The sequence below is a fragment of the Capsicum annuum genome, chromosome 11 (assembly GCF_002878395.1).
Source record: "Capsicum annuum cultivar UCD-10X-F1 chromosome 11, UCD10Xv1.1, whole genome shotgun sequence".
Lineage (NCBI taxonomy): Eukaryota > Viridiplantae > Streptophyta > Magnoliopsida > Solanales > Solanaceae > Capsicum > Capsicum annuum.
In genome coordinates this window covers 9098967-9112039 of record NC_061121.1, presented here as the reverse complement: position 1 = coordinate 9112039, position 13073 = coordinate 9098967, and the positions used below count along the sequence as shown (strand labels likewise).

Sequence of the window (13073 nt, the reverse complement as noted above, 5' to 3'; positions counted from 1 at the left end):
TTAAAATTTTATGCGAAGCTCGACATATGAGAGGTGCTTTCCAATTACATAAAGAGATGGTGGTGCACAAACTCCAGCCAAGTAGTGCCACGTACAACATTCTCCTTAATGGTTTATGTGAACACGGAGAGCTAACGGATGCTGAGGAACTATTTTCTACACACCAAGATGTTGGCTTGATGAAATGTGATTACACCGTTTTAATAAAAGTGCATTGTGCAAAAGGATCGATGCGTAAGGCAGTGGTTATGTTCCAAAAGATGATTGAGAAGGGCTTTGAAATCTCTGTTAGAGATTATAGTGCTGTGATTAAAAAGAAACTTACTAGCTGATGTGAACATGTTTCTGCGTATGATGTTTTATTTGATTCACAAAATTGTTTTGTTATGCTTAACAGTTTTTGTCGTATTCGTAATCATAATTATGCGTTCCAATTGTCCGCTTCGATGATAAAGTGTGGGTTAGATGGCGATTCTAATTGTGGTTAAGTGGTCGAGACACAAATTCAGGATGGTTAATGTGCTCTGCTGCAATATGTGAGCTTTGTGGTTCACGTGATGTTACAAGAAGAGTTCCTAGAAGCTGTAACTTGATTTTATTAGGTATGTGGACCTATTCAATAGCCCATGCCCAAGTTAACTTTTTTGGTAGAAAAGGTTTGTAGTTGCACTGACTATGCAGTTATATGGGCTTAATAGATGAGGTCATAGGGAAATTATGCCTATGACAAGCACATTTTATATGGAGAAAAGACAACGGACTTTGGCATCTCTGTAAGAAAAGTTAACAGGTATACAATGTTCTTCCTTGTTTGTTTTTTTGTTCCATCCTGTTTGTAAAAAAAATAACCTTGTTTATTGGAATCTAAATCTGTCTTGTTCTGTTACCTGCAACTTTTTTAGTATTATATATTCTTTATTCCAGCGTTGGCTTACTAGAATTGCTCGTCTTTGTCTGATGCTCATTGCAAATTTTTTAAAGTGCTCTACATTTTCATTGACTTTATATACATTTATTTATTTTTCTTATGACAGTAATCGTTTCATTTGCCAGCACTTGTGTGCTCTCTTAGTCTAGATTTCTGTTTAATTCTCTACTTTTATTTGCCTGAAATTCCTACCACAGTTCTTAAGTGTCTTTTTGAGATGCCCCTTACACCACCGTTTTGTAGTAAATACACAATGATTCATTTCGTTTACATAATCATAGTTTAAGGGAGTTTAACCATTCAATCTAAACTAGAAATCTAAAGAAAGCATAGGCATTAGAGTTCTTGAAGTATGGGTTCATTTTGCTAAAGCTTCTAAGTGATTGTTTCTTTTTGGGGAGAACAGAGAAACCTAAGTACTTTCAGAATTTTCCGTCCGTTCGTCCACTAAAATGGAGAATACAGAGATATTGCAAGAGCAACTTATTGAGTATTATCTTTTGGCTTGGACAGAAGCATGCATTTCATTTTCATCTTTGTTTATCATAATTTATTAAATTGACCACACGTCTTTGGTTTGTCTACTGCTGCATGGCTGTGGTGGTCCTGTTATGGTCACAACTATTGGTATGTTAACTTCTGCTTTTCACTCCCATTTTCTTGGTAGTGGCTGGGGAGATTTTTCATCATCAGATATGTTTCTTTCGAATAAATTGCAAGTCTTTGATTCTCTCTTCAATGATTTTCTTGCAGATCCTCAGAACACATAGCCTGCTGTTCTTTTGGATCCTGGTCTTTAGCAGCCAATAGGGGCATGCAAGTTGTATGAATGCTGGAGCTGTTTTGGCTTGAGTTCTCGGAGATGATTAATGGCATCATCTGAGTTGAAGGTCAGCAATAAACGAAAATTTCTCTCGTGTTTACATGCTCTGCATCTTGCATTTCTAGCTCTTGCTTAAAGGCTGCTCCTTGTTTCCTTCTTTTTAGCAAACTTGCTTGGCAACTGATATAAGCTATAGAAAGAAGTCGAGAACGAAAAATCTAATCAAGTCCAGGCTGTAGCGTAATTTAATAATGTAACTAGTCAAAGGATCATACACTGGTAGGATATTCTGAGTAGTATATTGTCAATCGGCCCATCTCTGATGCCTGTTAATTGCTTGACACTAGTAAGTAATGTACTTCCTCATGGAACTATTAGTTCTCTGTAATGCCCCCTTAACCAAATCCTTCTGATAGACTTTCCCACACTCCATTGGTACCAACTACCATATGCATATTTGACAGTGTTAGGCATGACCCAGGCGAGTCCAAAAATAGCAACAAACATGTTCCAAACAGCTCACTGTGCAGTGTAAGAATAGATGCTTTGCACCTTCATATTCTTTTTGACACATGTAGCATCTGTTTACCGTTGGTATTTTACTCTTACTGAGATTATCTTGAGTAAGGCATGATTCGTATAAAGGCACCCAGCAAAGAGCAGCTCAGTTAGGGGGCGCAATTTTGTCTCCCAGATGAGTTTCCATGGCCATTGTCAATCAACTCTTTGCTGGAACACGTGTGTGCATATCCCTCCTTCACGGTGAAAGCTCCATCAGTAGGATCACCCTACCGCAGCCTGTCCTTGGTCTAAGGATATACAGTCTTGGATGTTTTTTCTGAGTTGCTGGTCCCATAAGTTATGCTACCGATTTTCCGCTACATAAGAGTCTTGATTGTTTGCCAGCCCATAAATAATTGGGAATTCATCTCTTAGAGCCCTTGGTCCCAACCATGAATCCTTCCAGAATAGAAGATGGGATCCGTTTCCCAGCTTGAACTTAAGAGTTTATCTGGGAGTCAAAAATAAAAAGTTGCAATGACGTTCTCTCTGTTAAATTTAGAAACAGAGACCATAATTGTGAGGTAGCTTTGCGATGAAGAAACAAGTGACTATTTGTCTCTCTTTCCTCATACTCGAAAAAACACCTAGAGGCAAGCTGAATCTTCCTTCTCTGTGGTCTCTCATGAGTGACTAATTCAGCTTTTTCGCCATGATTTCATTATTTGCTTTCTTTTTTTTTCCTCACCTTGTTCCTAGCTGATTTCTTGTTGATTAGTTTGTCAATGGGCCATTGTTAAGATGATAAAATAGATTTTTTTGCATGTTTACAAGGAAGAATATATGAAATCAACGGAGAATCTAGAAAACTGGTGGTTCGCTTCATGCAAATACGAGGGGTTTATAGAATGGTACGCACGTGAAAATCCCCGCCACCAATATAATCTTTGTTGGCTTCTTTACGTTAGCTATTCTTCTTCACTATCATGATATCTTAGATGGTGCTCACTGCACTTGTATTAAGACTTTAATGCACTATTAACTGTACCATAATTCCTTTGTTTGATTAACAAATATATGTCTTATATATTGCTCAATTTTACGTGACACGCATTTAGACAAATTCTATTGATCTCATGTCTGAAGGGGAGCCTTAGAGTAACTGGTAAAGTTGCTGCCATGTGACTAGGAGGTCACGGGTTCAAGCCTTGGAAACAGCCTCTGGCAAAAATGCAAGGTAAGGCTGCGTACGATACAACCTTGTGGTGGGGCCCATCCCCGGACACCGCGCATAGCGGTAGCTTTAGTGCACCGGGCTGCCCTATTGATCTCATGTCTATACAGCCAGTTTATGCTGATTTTTATACAGAAAATTGAGACCTGACTAGGAAATTTATACAATATAAAGACGACGAATAAAATCTCTGAAGATTTAGGAACTAAATTCCTACATTAGGACCTAAGAATCATCCTTAATCCGATCAATCAACACCTCCCCTCAAGTTTGTGCATACATATTACACATCAATAAACCCATCAGCTAGCTGCTTATTGATCTTGTTCAATGTGCTTTGTTCCGTCAATTTCAACAGTTTTTCGTAAGAGTCATGTCAAGTTGGTCAAGACATCTTATATCAACGTGTAATTTTTTTATTGACCCTTGATCATTCATTTGCTTTAACGCAGGTTACTGGATTCGTTGACACAAGCACTATACAGATTGCTAGTCTCCATCTTTCACAGGCAACTATCTCTGTGCAGATTAAATTTGAGGGAACATGCTAATAGGGGGTGAATGGTCTCATGTCCATCTGTTGCAAAGCTATGAAGCAAACAGCATTTGAGATTAGGCAAACTATAGCATGGCGCGATACCAAGTCAAATCAAGGTGATGAATAGCAGACGGGCACTTCCAATAAAGTACTTCATTGAGGAAGACATAATTACAACAATCCCATGGTTTATTCGGGCACTTCTCATCGATTTTTCTCCAAGAGTTGGTTCCAAGAGTTCATGTCATAACCTTTCGTTTTCATGCTATATACAAAATTAAGCAATTTGTATTTTTCCATATGCGGATCAAATCTCAATAACAACTCAGGCGGATCATGTCGTGGAAATCTTTTAACAGAGAATGTCAAAACTTTCATCTCCCCTGTGGTGATATTATACAAGAAAGTTTGTGTATCTTTGTAGGCAATGATTTGAGCAAATGATGTTCTTTCTCATTCTGTCGAAATAATGACGGGGATGCACGAGTTGTAAAGATAATCCCTTTAGAAACACACCTGAATTGCATGAGAGATTTAGCTGAAAGCCATGTTAGTATCTGGAATAACATATCATTTGGAAAACCGTGTCTCCTCCATGTTCCTTGGCCGCTTTTTTGTGGTTGTAATTGCGAATTCACTTAGGGTTCCTGCCGTGTTGTTGCTAAGGAGAAGCCTCAATCTATGCTTTAAAAAACAAGGGAGGAAATTAAATTAACCTAGCTTGCTAAGTACGTTACTTAATATGCTAATTATTATGTATGTCATAAAACAAATGAATAGTAGCCCCTTATATATACACACATCAAAGGTCTCTGCCTAATTGTGTTGGTTTCCGTTCTCTTTCCCAATTCTACTAGTGGTTGGTTACGGAGTATAATAAATAATTTGGTAAATTTTTTTTTTTTTTAAATTCTAGGAACCCCAAATAAATTGGGTTAAAACTTATTGAATAGGTGAACTGCTCCACATACAAGTGGTCTTTACTCTCTGGCTGACTCCCCATGAGTACACTTAACCCACCGCCGGCCGACATGGCCAACTCTGTAAACACTAGCACAATACCAACAAAATGACCGGACCTGTTCGGACATGGAAATTGAAAAAAACCCAGAGTCTTCCTTCAAGAACTCTCTCCTCAATAAACAAAAGGAGATTAACCATGCTTATAACATTTATGATGGTTAACCAATCGACCCCCCTATATGGAAAATGATGCAATTACGCTATCGGAGGTGGAGAAACTTAGGATTTACCAACCCTGGAATCACTCAGTCATCATCAAGTTGTTCAGAAAGAAATTGCCGCATGCTTACCTCCGAAATAAGCTTATGGATATCTGGAAGCTGTAGGAGAATTTGGTACTCATAGACTTAGGGAATGACTACTTCGTAGCAAAGTTCACCCCTCCAGGAAAGCATCAATAAGGTCCTAAAGGAGGGACCCTGGTTCATCATTGGAAACTTTCTCACAGTACGTAAATAAGAACCAAATTTCGTTCCCCATCAAGCCACCCTCACACACACTGCAATATGGGTGGAGCTCCCTCACTTACCGATGGAGTTTTATGACAAAGACATTCTTGAAAGAGTTGGAAGAAAACAGGCACTTTGCTGAAAATAGATACGTGCACCTCGACCACGCTGAGAGGAAGGTACTCGAGGATATGCGTGCAAGTCTCATTGGAATTCCCAGCTAAAAACCATGTCACCATTGGCTTCCACCGGCAAACAATGGTTTACGAAGGAGAAAATGTACTTTATAATATCTGAGGGAAGTTAGGGCATACTCTAAGAGGATGCCACACAAATCCACCGGCCACATTATCATCTGATACCCCCACTACGTCCACCGGCAATTAAGGATCAACCTCTAGCGAATGGCAAGTGGTAATCTTCCCTAAGAAAAAGTCGTCATCGAAGCAGAGCACCAAGCACAACCCGGAGACCCAGGCCCTAGTCCAAGTAAAGTGCTTCAATAGGCATATAGGTACGTTCTCTAACCCACAGCTGGCCCAACAAGGAAATAACCAAAACTTGGGCTCTGGACCATCTACTGTGCCCAACCCGACTATCCGAAAAAGTGAAAACAAAAGCTGCATCACGTGGGCCACAAAGGACTGCCTCTGACCACATGGGTACTCCACCCACACGTGCCCCGGATAATGCGTCAACCATTATACCCATTACCATTATTACCAGCAATAAATTTAATACGCTGGGAAATATCTCAGAGAGTAAATGTGATAGGGCCACTAGGACCCTTCCCCTTCATAGGCCTACCCCTAATTTTTTATCGGAGACTATCAGTCTCTACCGAAATTGCGATTCTCCATGGAAACAACACATTTGTATTAAGTGATAATGAGTGCAAAACGTTTGGAGTGACCGAATAGGTCACTTCAATTAACTCCTCTATGTTAATTACTAGCACTGGCTTAAATCAATGGCCGGAAAAGCCTGTATCCACACAACCCATCACTTCTAAAAAAAACTCCAATGGAGAAAAGCTCCGATCAGAATGTCCCACCCCCACTAGTATTCACTTCAATGCTAGCTCCACCAAATAGAGTCCCAACATCTTGTGTGGAGCTGGCCCTGCAAGGAATCCAACTATAATTTTAGGCAAAAATAAGGGTAGAAGAAAATCATCCTTCTTCTCCAAGACACAACATATCTAGCGCAAATAGTCAAGGAATCCTTAGACCAAGCGGTGTTGCGGATGGGGAATCAAGTTTGAAAGCAAACAATGTTCCGTGCACAGTGTTCTTAGAGCTTGACACCCAGCTCAACCGAGGACCTCAATACTCTAATGACCCGAACATTTATGTCTCTCCCATTCTTCCCCATGGAGACTTACATGCCGAGCTCTTAAGCACTAACCTTCACCCCTGTGCCTACAATGCCGAATGCCCAAGTGCCCCAAGCACTAGGGACAGAAGGCTAAGAAAGCACAAATGCATCCCTCCTAGAAGCTCTGAATGAGAGCAACGGGGAGATGGAAATGTTCCTGTCACTCTTTGGGATCTAATCTTATAAATCTTAGCCCTAGACAAACCGCTCAAGAGAGAGTTCAGTGAGCCATACAGTGCAACTACTTTGGTATATCTTTCATTGGAGAGGAAGTTGTTCTCACCGCGTCTGAGGAGCAGGAAAAGTCCAACTCTCCCGGCGATGTTACTGGAGCCAATATTCATGACACTAGACCCTCTCCAGATGGGCAAAAGGAAGGATTCGGTAAACCATGCCCCAACCCAAGCAAACTCCATAGACATCTTCATTTGGAATACTAAGGGGCCAATAGTTCCAATTTCAGATGTCAGTGTGACGCAATGGTCACGTTTTACAGGCCTGCTATACTCTTCCTGCTCAAGATTAAGATGTCGGAGCATAAGAGCCTTACAAAAGCTCTTGGGTATGACGCCCAAGTTCAATCTTCCGTGGTTGGCCTCACTGAAGGCACTGTGATTATGTGGAAAGAAGATCACGGGCACCTGGATAACTTCACTGTCACTACTCAGGGAATTCATGTCATAGTCAAGGTAAAATCTTATCACACCTCTTTCCCTTGACTCTTCTTTGCTATCTATGCTAGCCCGAACTTGGACAATAAGTGCCTACTATGGGATGAGCTTATACGAATAGATCAGACCCATCCTGGGAATTGGCTTATGGGAGGAGACTTCAATGAAGTCCCCCTAGCTAAAGATGAATTGAGAGGGTTGAGTATCAGTAAAAATAGGGTCTTTCTCTTTAAGCAGTGTCTTGATACCTGTAGGATGATAAATTTAAGGTTTAAGGAGTGCAAATATACTTGGACCAATGAAAGGTACAAGAATAGAAAAAAACTTATCCTTGAAAGACTAGATAGGTGTGTCGCAAATACTTCTTGGATAAAACATTTCCTAAAGGCTTCTGTCACATGCCTATCTCGAACCAAGTTAAACCACTGCCCCATGCTTCTTAGTCTCACTAAACACCCTTTACACAATGGACAAACCTTTTAGGGTTGAGCACATGTGGTATTCCCACCCTGATTTCCCAAACCTCATTAAAACTAGTTTCAATAACCAAAGTTGCCTTACCAAGAAAACAAACCTTTTTCAAAAGGAGGTTAGCATTTGGAACAAGTCTACCTTTGGTAATACCTTTCACAAGATTAGAAGAATCCTGGCTAGACTTGATGGTATCCAAAAGTTCATGCACTACCATACTAGTACTTTCCTCCAAAATTTGAAAAATGATCTCCTTTATGACTATAACAATATGCTTCAGTCTGAGAAGGATTTTTGAATGACTAGATCCAGAATTAACTAGCTCTCTGATGGAGATGCCAACAATAAGTTCTTTTATACCTCTACTATGGTAAAAAGAAAGAAAAATTAGGTTCTTTTTATCAAAGACAATATTGGCAATGTCATCTCTAACAAAAGTGGCATCATTGACCACATCTCTTCTTTCTACTACCAAATGTACACCACTGACCATATCAGTAGTGACACCCTTGAAATTAATCCTCAAGGAACCACCAATACTGTTTTTCCCTGCTTGAGGTCTAATCTAAGTGCCCCTCTAAGGGATACTGAGATTTCTAAAGCTCTTAAGGGATTCAAGCCCCTAAAAGCACCTGGCCCTGATGGCCTACATCCCCTTTTCTTTTAGAAGTGCTGGATCATTGTAGGTAATGCCACTAAGGTATTCTACCATAAAATGTTTGAAAAGTAAAAAATCCCAGATGAGGTTAATAAGACTCTTATCTGCCTCATAAAAGCCTTAATGCCTCTTCCATCAAGAACTTTAGACCTATAAGCTTGTGCAATATTTCTTACAAGCTGATCACTAAGATTATTGTTAACAGAATCAAGCCCACTCTAAGAAATATCATAGGCCCTAACCAAGCTAATTTCCTAGCTAATAGGAGCGCCTAAGATAATGCTATCATTATCCAGGAATATGTCTCTCACTTTAGGAAAATGAGAAGAAAATACCATAATATGATCTTGAAAATAGACTTTGAAAAGGCCTTTGATAGGCTTGAATGGTCATTCATCCATAGCTCCCATCACTTCTTTAATTTTTCTACCAAGCTCGCCAAGATCATTATGTCATGTGTGTCCATTAGCTCCATATCCACCCTCATCAATGGGGGAAGTACCCCCTTCAATCTTTCTAGAGGTATCTAGCAAGGGTAGTCCTATATCACCCTACTTATTCATTATTTTCATGAAAATACTGTCTAGGGACATTGACAACTAGGTTACATGCAAAAATTGAACCCCTGTCTCAATAACTACTAGTGGTCCTATGCTCTCTCATCTGTTCTTTGCTGATAACTTAACCTTGATTGCCAGAGCTGACAAGGCCAACTGTAACACTATCCTCTCTGTCCTTTCCAATTTCAACAATGTCTCTGGTAAGAAAATCAACAAAGCCAAGTCTAAGACCTTGTTCTCCAGTAATATCTCTAGGTAAAATGCTTCGGAGTGCTTCTCTACCTTGGGCATTGACATAAACACTAAATTTGGAAAGTACCTTGGCTTTCCTATTTTTCACAAAGACCTTACTAATGCTGACTTTCAGCCTATCATTGACAACATAACTAGTAGACTAACTGATTGAAAGTCAAAATTCCTCAACATGATTGAGAGAACTGTGTTGGCCAAAACTATATTGAGTAGCATGGCCACCCATATCATGCAGCATATCAAAATTCCAGTTAAGTCCTACATACTATTGAAAAAATCCAAAGAGACTTTATCTGGGATCCAGTGCTGATAAAAGAAAAATTCACCTACTAAGTTGGGACACCCTCACAAAAAGCAAGCAGCTTGGAGGTCTTGGGATGCAAAAGGCTGGCCTAAGAATCAGGGCACTCCATGCTAGCCTTGCATGGAGATTATCCTAGAATCCTACTTTTCTCCGGGGCAAAATCCTAACCACCAAATACCAAAAGGTGAATAGGTCTAGCACTACCAGCAGTGTGGTGTCTAGAACCTGGAAAAGTGTTAAACATGGGTGGAGAGACTGTTCGAAGAGGATGGCTTGAATAGTTATCAAGAGGAATAAAGTTAATTAAGCTCTATACTGATAAGTGGATTCCACACCTTGAGCCTATTAGATATCTCATCCAAGGTATCCTCCCTAACGTGGGGAAAAACCTTATTGTTGACTTTATACTTTCTCCCACAGGCTGGGATTTCTCTAACATTTCTTTTGAACTTCCACAGCATGTCCTCAATTGTATTAGAGGTACCCTTAGCTATACAAATGTCAACAAGAAAGACAATATGTACTGGAGTAAAACCTCCAACGAAAAGTTCACAACCAACAATGTTTACAAATGCATTGCTGGGGAGGAGGAGCTCCATTCTCCAGAATATGACTGGATATGAAAGCTCCCTACCCCTAATAAAATGAAGACTTCTATTTGGATCCTTCTCTATGGTAGGCTTCCTACTAGGCACTACCTCCATAGAATAAGAATCACTACCAACTCTTCCTGCCACATTTGGAACCACCCCATTGAAGACTTGGACTATATATTCTTCCAATGTCCTAATGCTAGCAGCTTTTGGACTAGTACCCTTAATCACAACTTCAATAACTTTCAAGTTGAAGTGGAGCACCTCACCTTGAGCGAAGACATCCAAGCCTTAAAACTGGCTAAAAGACAAAAATACAATGCATACCTAACTTGGGAATGCATTTTTCCTCAAGTACTTTGGGCTACTTGGTTAAAAAGGAATGTCAATCTCTTCAATAATAAAAAGGATCCAGTTGACTAGAGGAATGCCCTGAATATGGCCACTAAATATGACTTACTGCTTCAGAAAACCAGGGGCGCATCTAAAAGGGACACCACCATATATGTGAAGTGGGAACCCCGAAAAAGGAACCTTTATGCTAAACATAGATAGTGCTGCCATTCTAGCCCCGGACGGGAAAGACTTGGGGGGTCATTAGTGATCACAATGGAGCATAGGTTGTAGGGTTTAGTGACTATGTTCCACTAGTTACCCCTTTCCAAGTTGAGATAAAGGCTTTGTTGTTGGGGCTAAGGGTCGCCAAGGCCATGAACATCAAGCCCCTTCAACTCTGCACAGACTTACTAGAGCCAGTCCTTGCATCGAACTAAGGACATGAATTATACATTAATATCATATGTGAGTATAGGTATCTAATGGAAGAGCTCGGAGTATCCACTGCCAAACATATTTTTCAGGAGCAAAATTGAGTGGCAGATACCATGGCTAAGGAAGGCAGCAAATGGATGCAGTTTGGAGTACCATGCATTTTGTCAACCCCACCCCCTTTTGTAGTTAACTTAGTAGAAGCGGACATGAAGTACCTATGACTAGAACTATCAAACATTCAAGTTTTGACCTACAAGGTCGAGCTATGGCCTACCCTACTAACCCCAGTTCCCGTGTTTTGTATGGAGCCTCAGCTCCAATGAATGCTACTTCTCTTTAAGTACTAATATAATCCCATTACCAAAAAAAAAACTTATCGAATAGGCGGTAATGCATGAAAGGAATATTATTTAACCATGATTAATTAATGTATGTATTATGATTTTAGGAGAACTTGTAAGATCAATTTTTGACTAGGATTAACAGCTTTTGTGATCCACCAAACAATGATCAACTGTCAAAGCTCTTTCTGGTCGATTCTGATGCCTATAGCTTGGTTAATGCTTTATGTTAAAGCATACATGAAAATTAAAAGAGTAAAGACATCATTTTCCCCTTGAACTTATTCTCTCAACTTACTTTAACACTTAAACTAAACTATGATTTATTTACCTCCCTTAACATCTTTAAAATATATTAATTTCACTCCTAATGCTGAAGGGAAATTTTTTTTTAAAAAAAAGAAATAAAAAGCGCATTTTTATTTAAAAACTGAGATAGTCCCATTTTTAATAAATATATATATATAATAAAAAGAAATCCACCCCTTACCTCTCACCCCACTCGATCTTCGTCTTCTTCATACCGCCCCACCCCCTCACCCCTCATTCCCACCCCGTCTTCGTGAATTTCTTCTTACACCTCACACCAATTTCCTTTCTCCTTCTTCTAACTCTCCATCTCCACTTCTTCATTAATTTCTTCAAGAAAGAAAAAAATGTGTAAGTTGGGTTAGAAAATAATTTTGGAAAAGAGAGCTTTTTAATACATGATTATTGAACTAAATTACTTATGTGATTTTTCAAGAAACCTGTTGTTGGATTTGTGAGATTGCCCTTTATATGCACCATTATTGGACCTTGAAAAAGTTTGAAGGAAAAAAATAATTTTGTTGGATTCATGGTTGATATCCAAATTGATTATTGAGATTTTTTGGTGATGGTGTGAAATTTTACTTGAATTTTGAGTTTAATTGGTATGAATTTTGCTAGTTTAATTTTGTATCCACCATTATTGAACCTTGAAAAAGTTTGAAGACAATTTTTTTTTTTGGTCGAATTCATGGTTGATGTCGAAATTGATTATTGAGGTTTCCTGATGATGATAATGTTGTGAAGTTATACCTGAAATTTGAGTTTGATTGATACGAATTTCGCTAGTTTAATATTGTATCCACCATTATTGAATCTTGAAAAAATTTAAAAACAAAAAAATGAGTTTGTTGAATTCATGGTTGATGTCTAAATTGACTATTGTGGTTTTCTGATGATGTTGTGAAGTTGTACTTGAAATTTGAGTTTGATTGGTATGAATTTTGCTAGTTTATGTTGGAATTTGAGACCAAAAAATGAATAATTCATATATAGTCAATGTTGAAGATGACAGATGAGGGGAAAAGCTTTGGGTTGGGGGGGGGGGGGGGAAAAAAAACTTTTTTATATATATATATATATATATATATATATATATATATATATATATATATATATTATTTTTTAAAAAATATTTTTCTTGCGTGGCTTTGACATTGCAGTGATGTGGTGCTGATTTGTCTGCGTGTGTGTGCACTCTCCGTTGTGAAAGTGATATTTAGTTTTGAGGGGTGAAATTAATACACTTTAAAGATGTTATGAGGGGTAA

The 13073-nt window shown here is 39.0% G+C and overlaps 2 protein-coding genes and 1 long non-coding RNA gene across 11 annotated transcripts in view; 2 read left to right on the top strand and 1 right to left on the bottom strand.

Moving 5' to 3' along the window:
• Positions 1 to 4452, top strand: part of LOC107846750 (putative pentatricopeptide repeat-containing protein At1g13630) — a 16926-nt gene extending 12474 nt beyond the window's left edge. For 2 of the 8 annotated variants that reach the window (XM_047399456.1, XM_047399465.1), the window contains exons 5-6: positions 3087 to 3163; positions 3939 to 4452. Coding sequence is in view for 6 of the 8 variants with exons in the window: in XM_047399461.1 (XP_047255417.1) it covers positions 6 to 332 (327 nt within the window). In the remaining 2 variants the exon portion in view is untranslated. Of the gene's footprint in view, positions 1 to 5; positions 603 to 681; positions 791 to 1681; positions 1819 to 3065; positions 3164 to 3938 lie in introns of all 8 variants that reach the window. The other 6 variants (XM_047399461.1, XM_047399463.1, XM_047399459.1 and 3 more) reach the window with 6 other exon arrangements.
• On the bottom strand, positions 4163 to 6027 carry LOC124888627. Its single transcript, XR_007047148.1, has 2 exons — positions 5338 to 6027; positions 4163 to 4703 (listed from the first exon to the last, which is right to left on the bottom strand). It is a non-coding gene; the product is annotated as an uncharacterized LOC124888627 (long non-coding RNA).
• Positions 6028 to 6252: 225 nt separating this feature from the next.
• Positions 6253 to 13073, top strand: part of LOC107847289 — a 23482-nt gene continuing 16661 nt past the window's right edge. For both annotated transcript variants that reach the window (XM_047399467.1, XM_016691479.2), the window contains exon 1: positions 6253 to 7562. In XM_047399467.1, the coding sequence (XP_047255423.1) occupies positions 7353 to 7562 (210 nt within the window). In that variant the 5' untranslated portion in view covers positions 6253 to 7352. The remainder of the gene's footprint in view (positions 7563 to 13073) is intronic.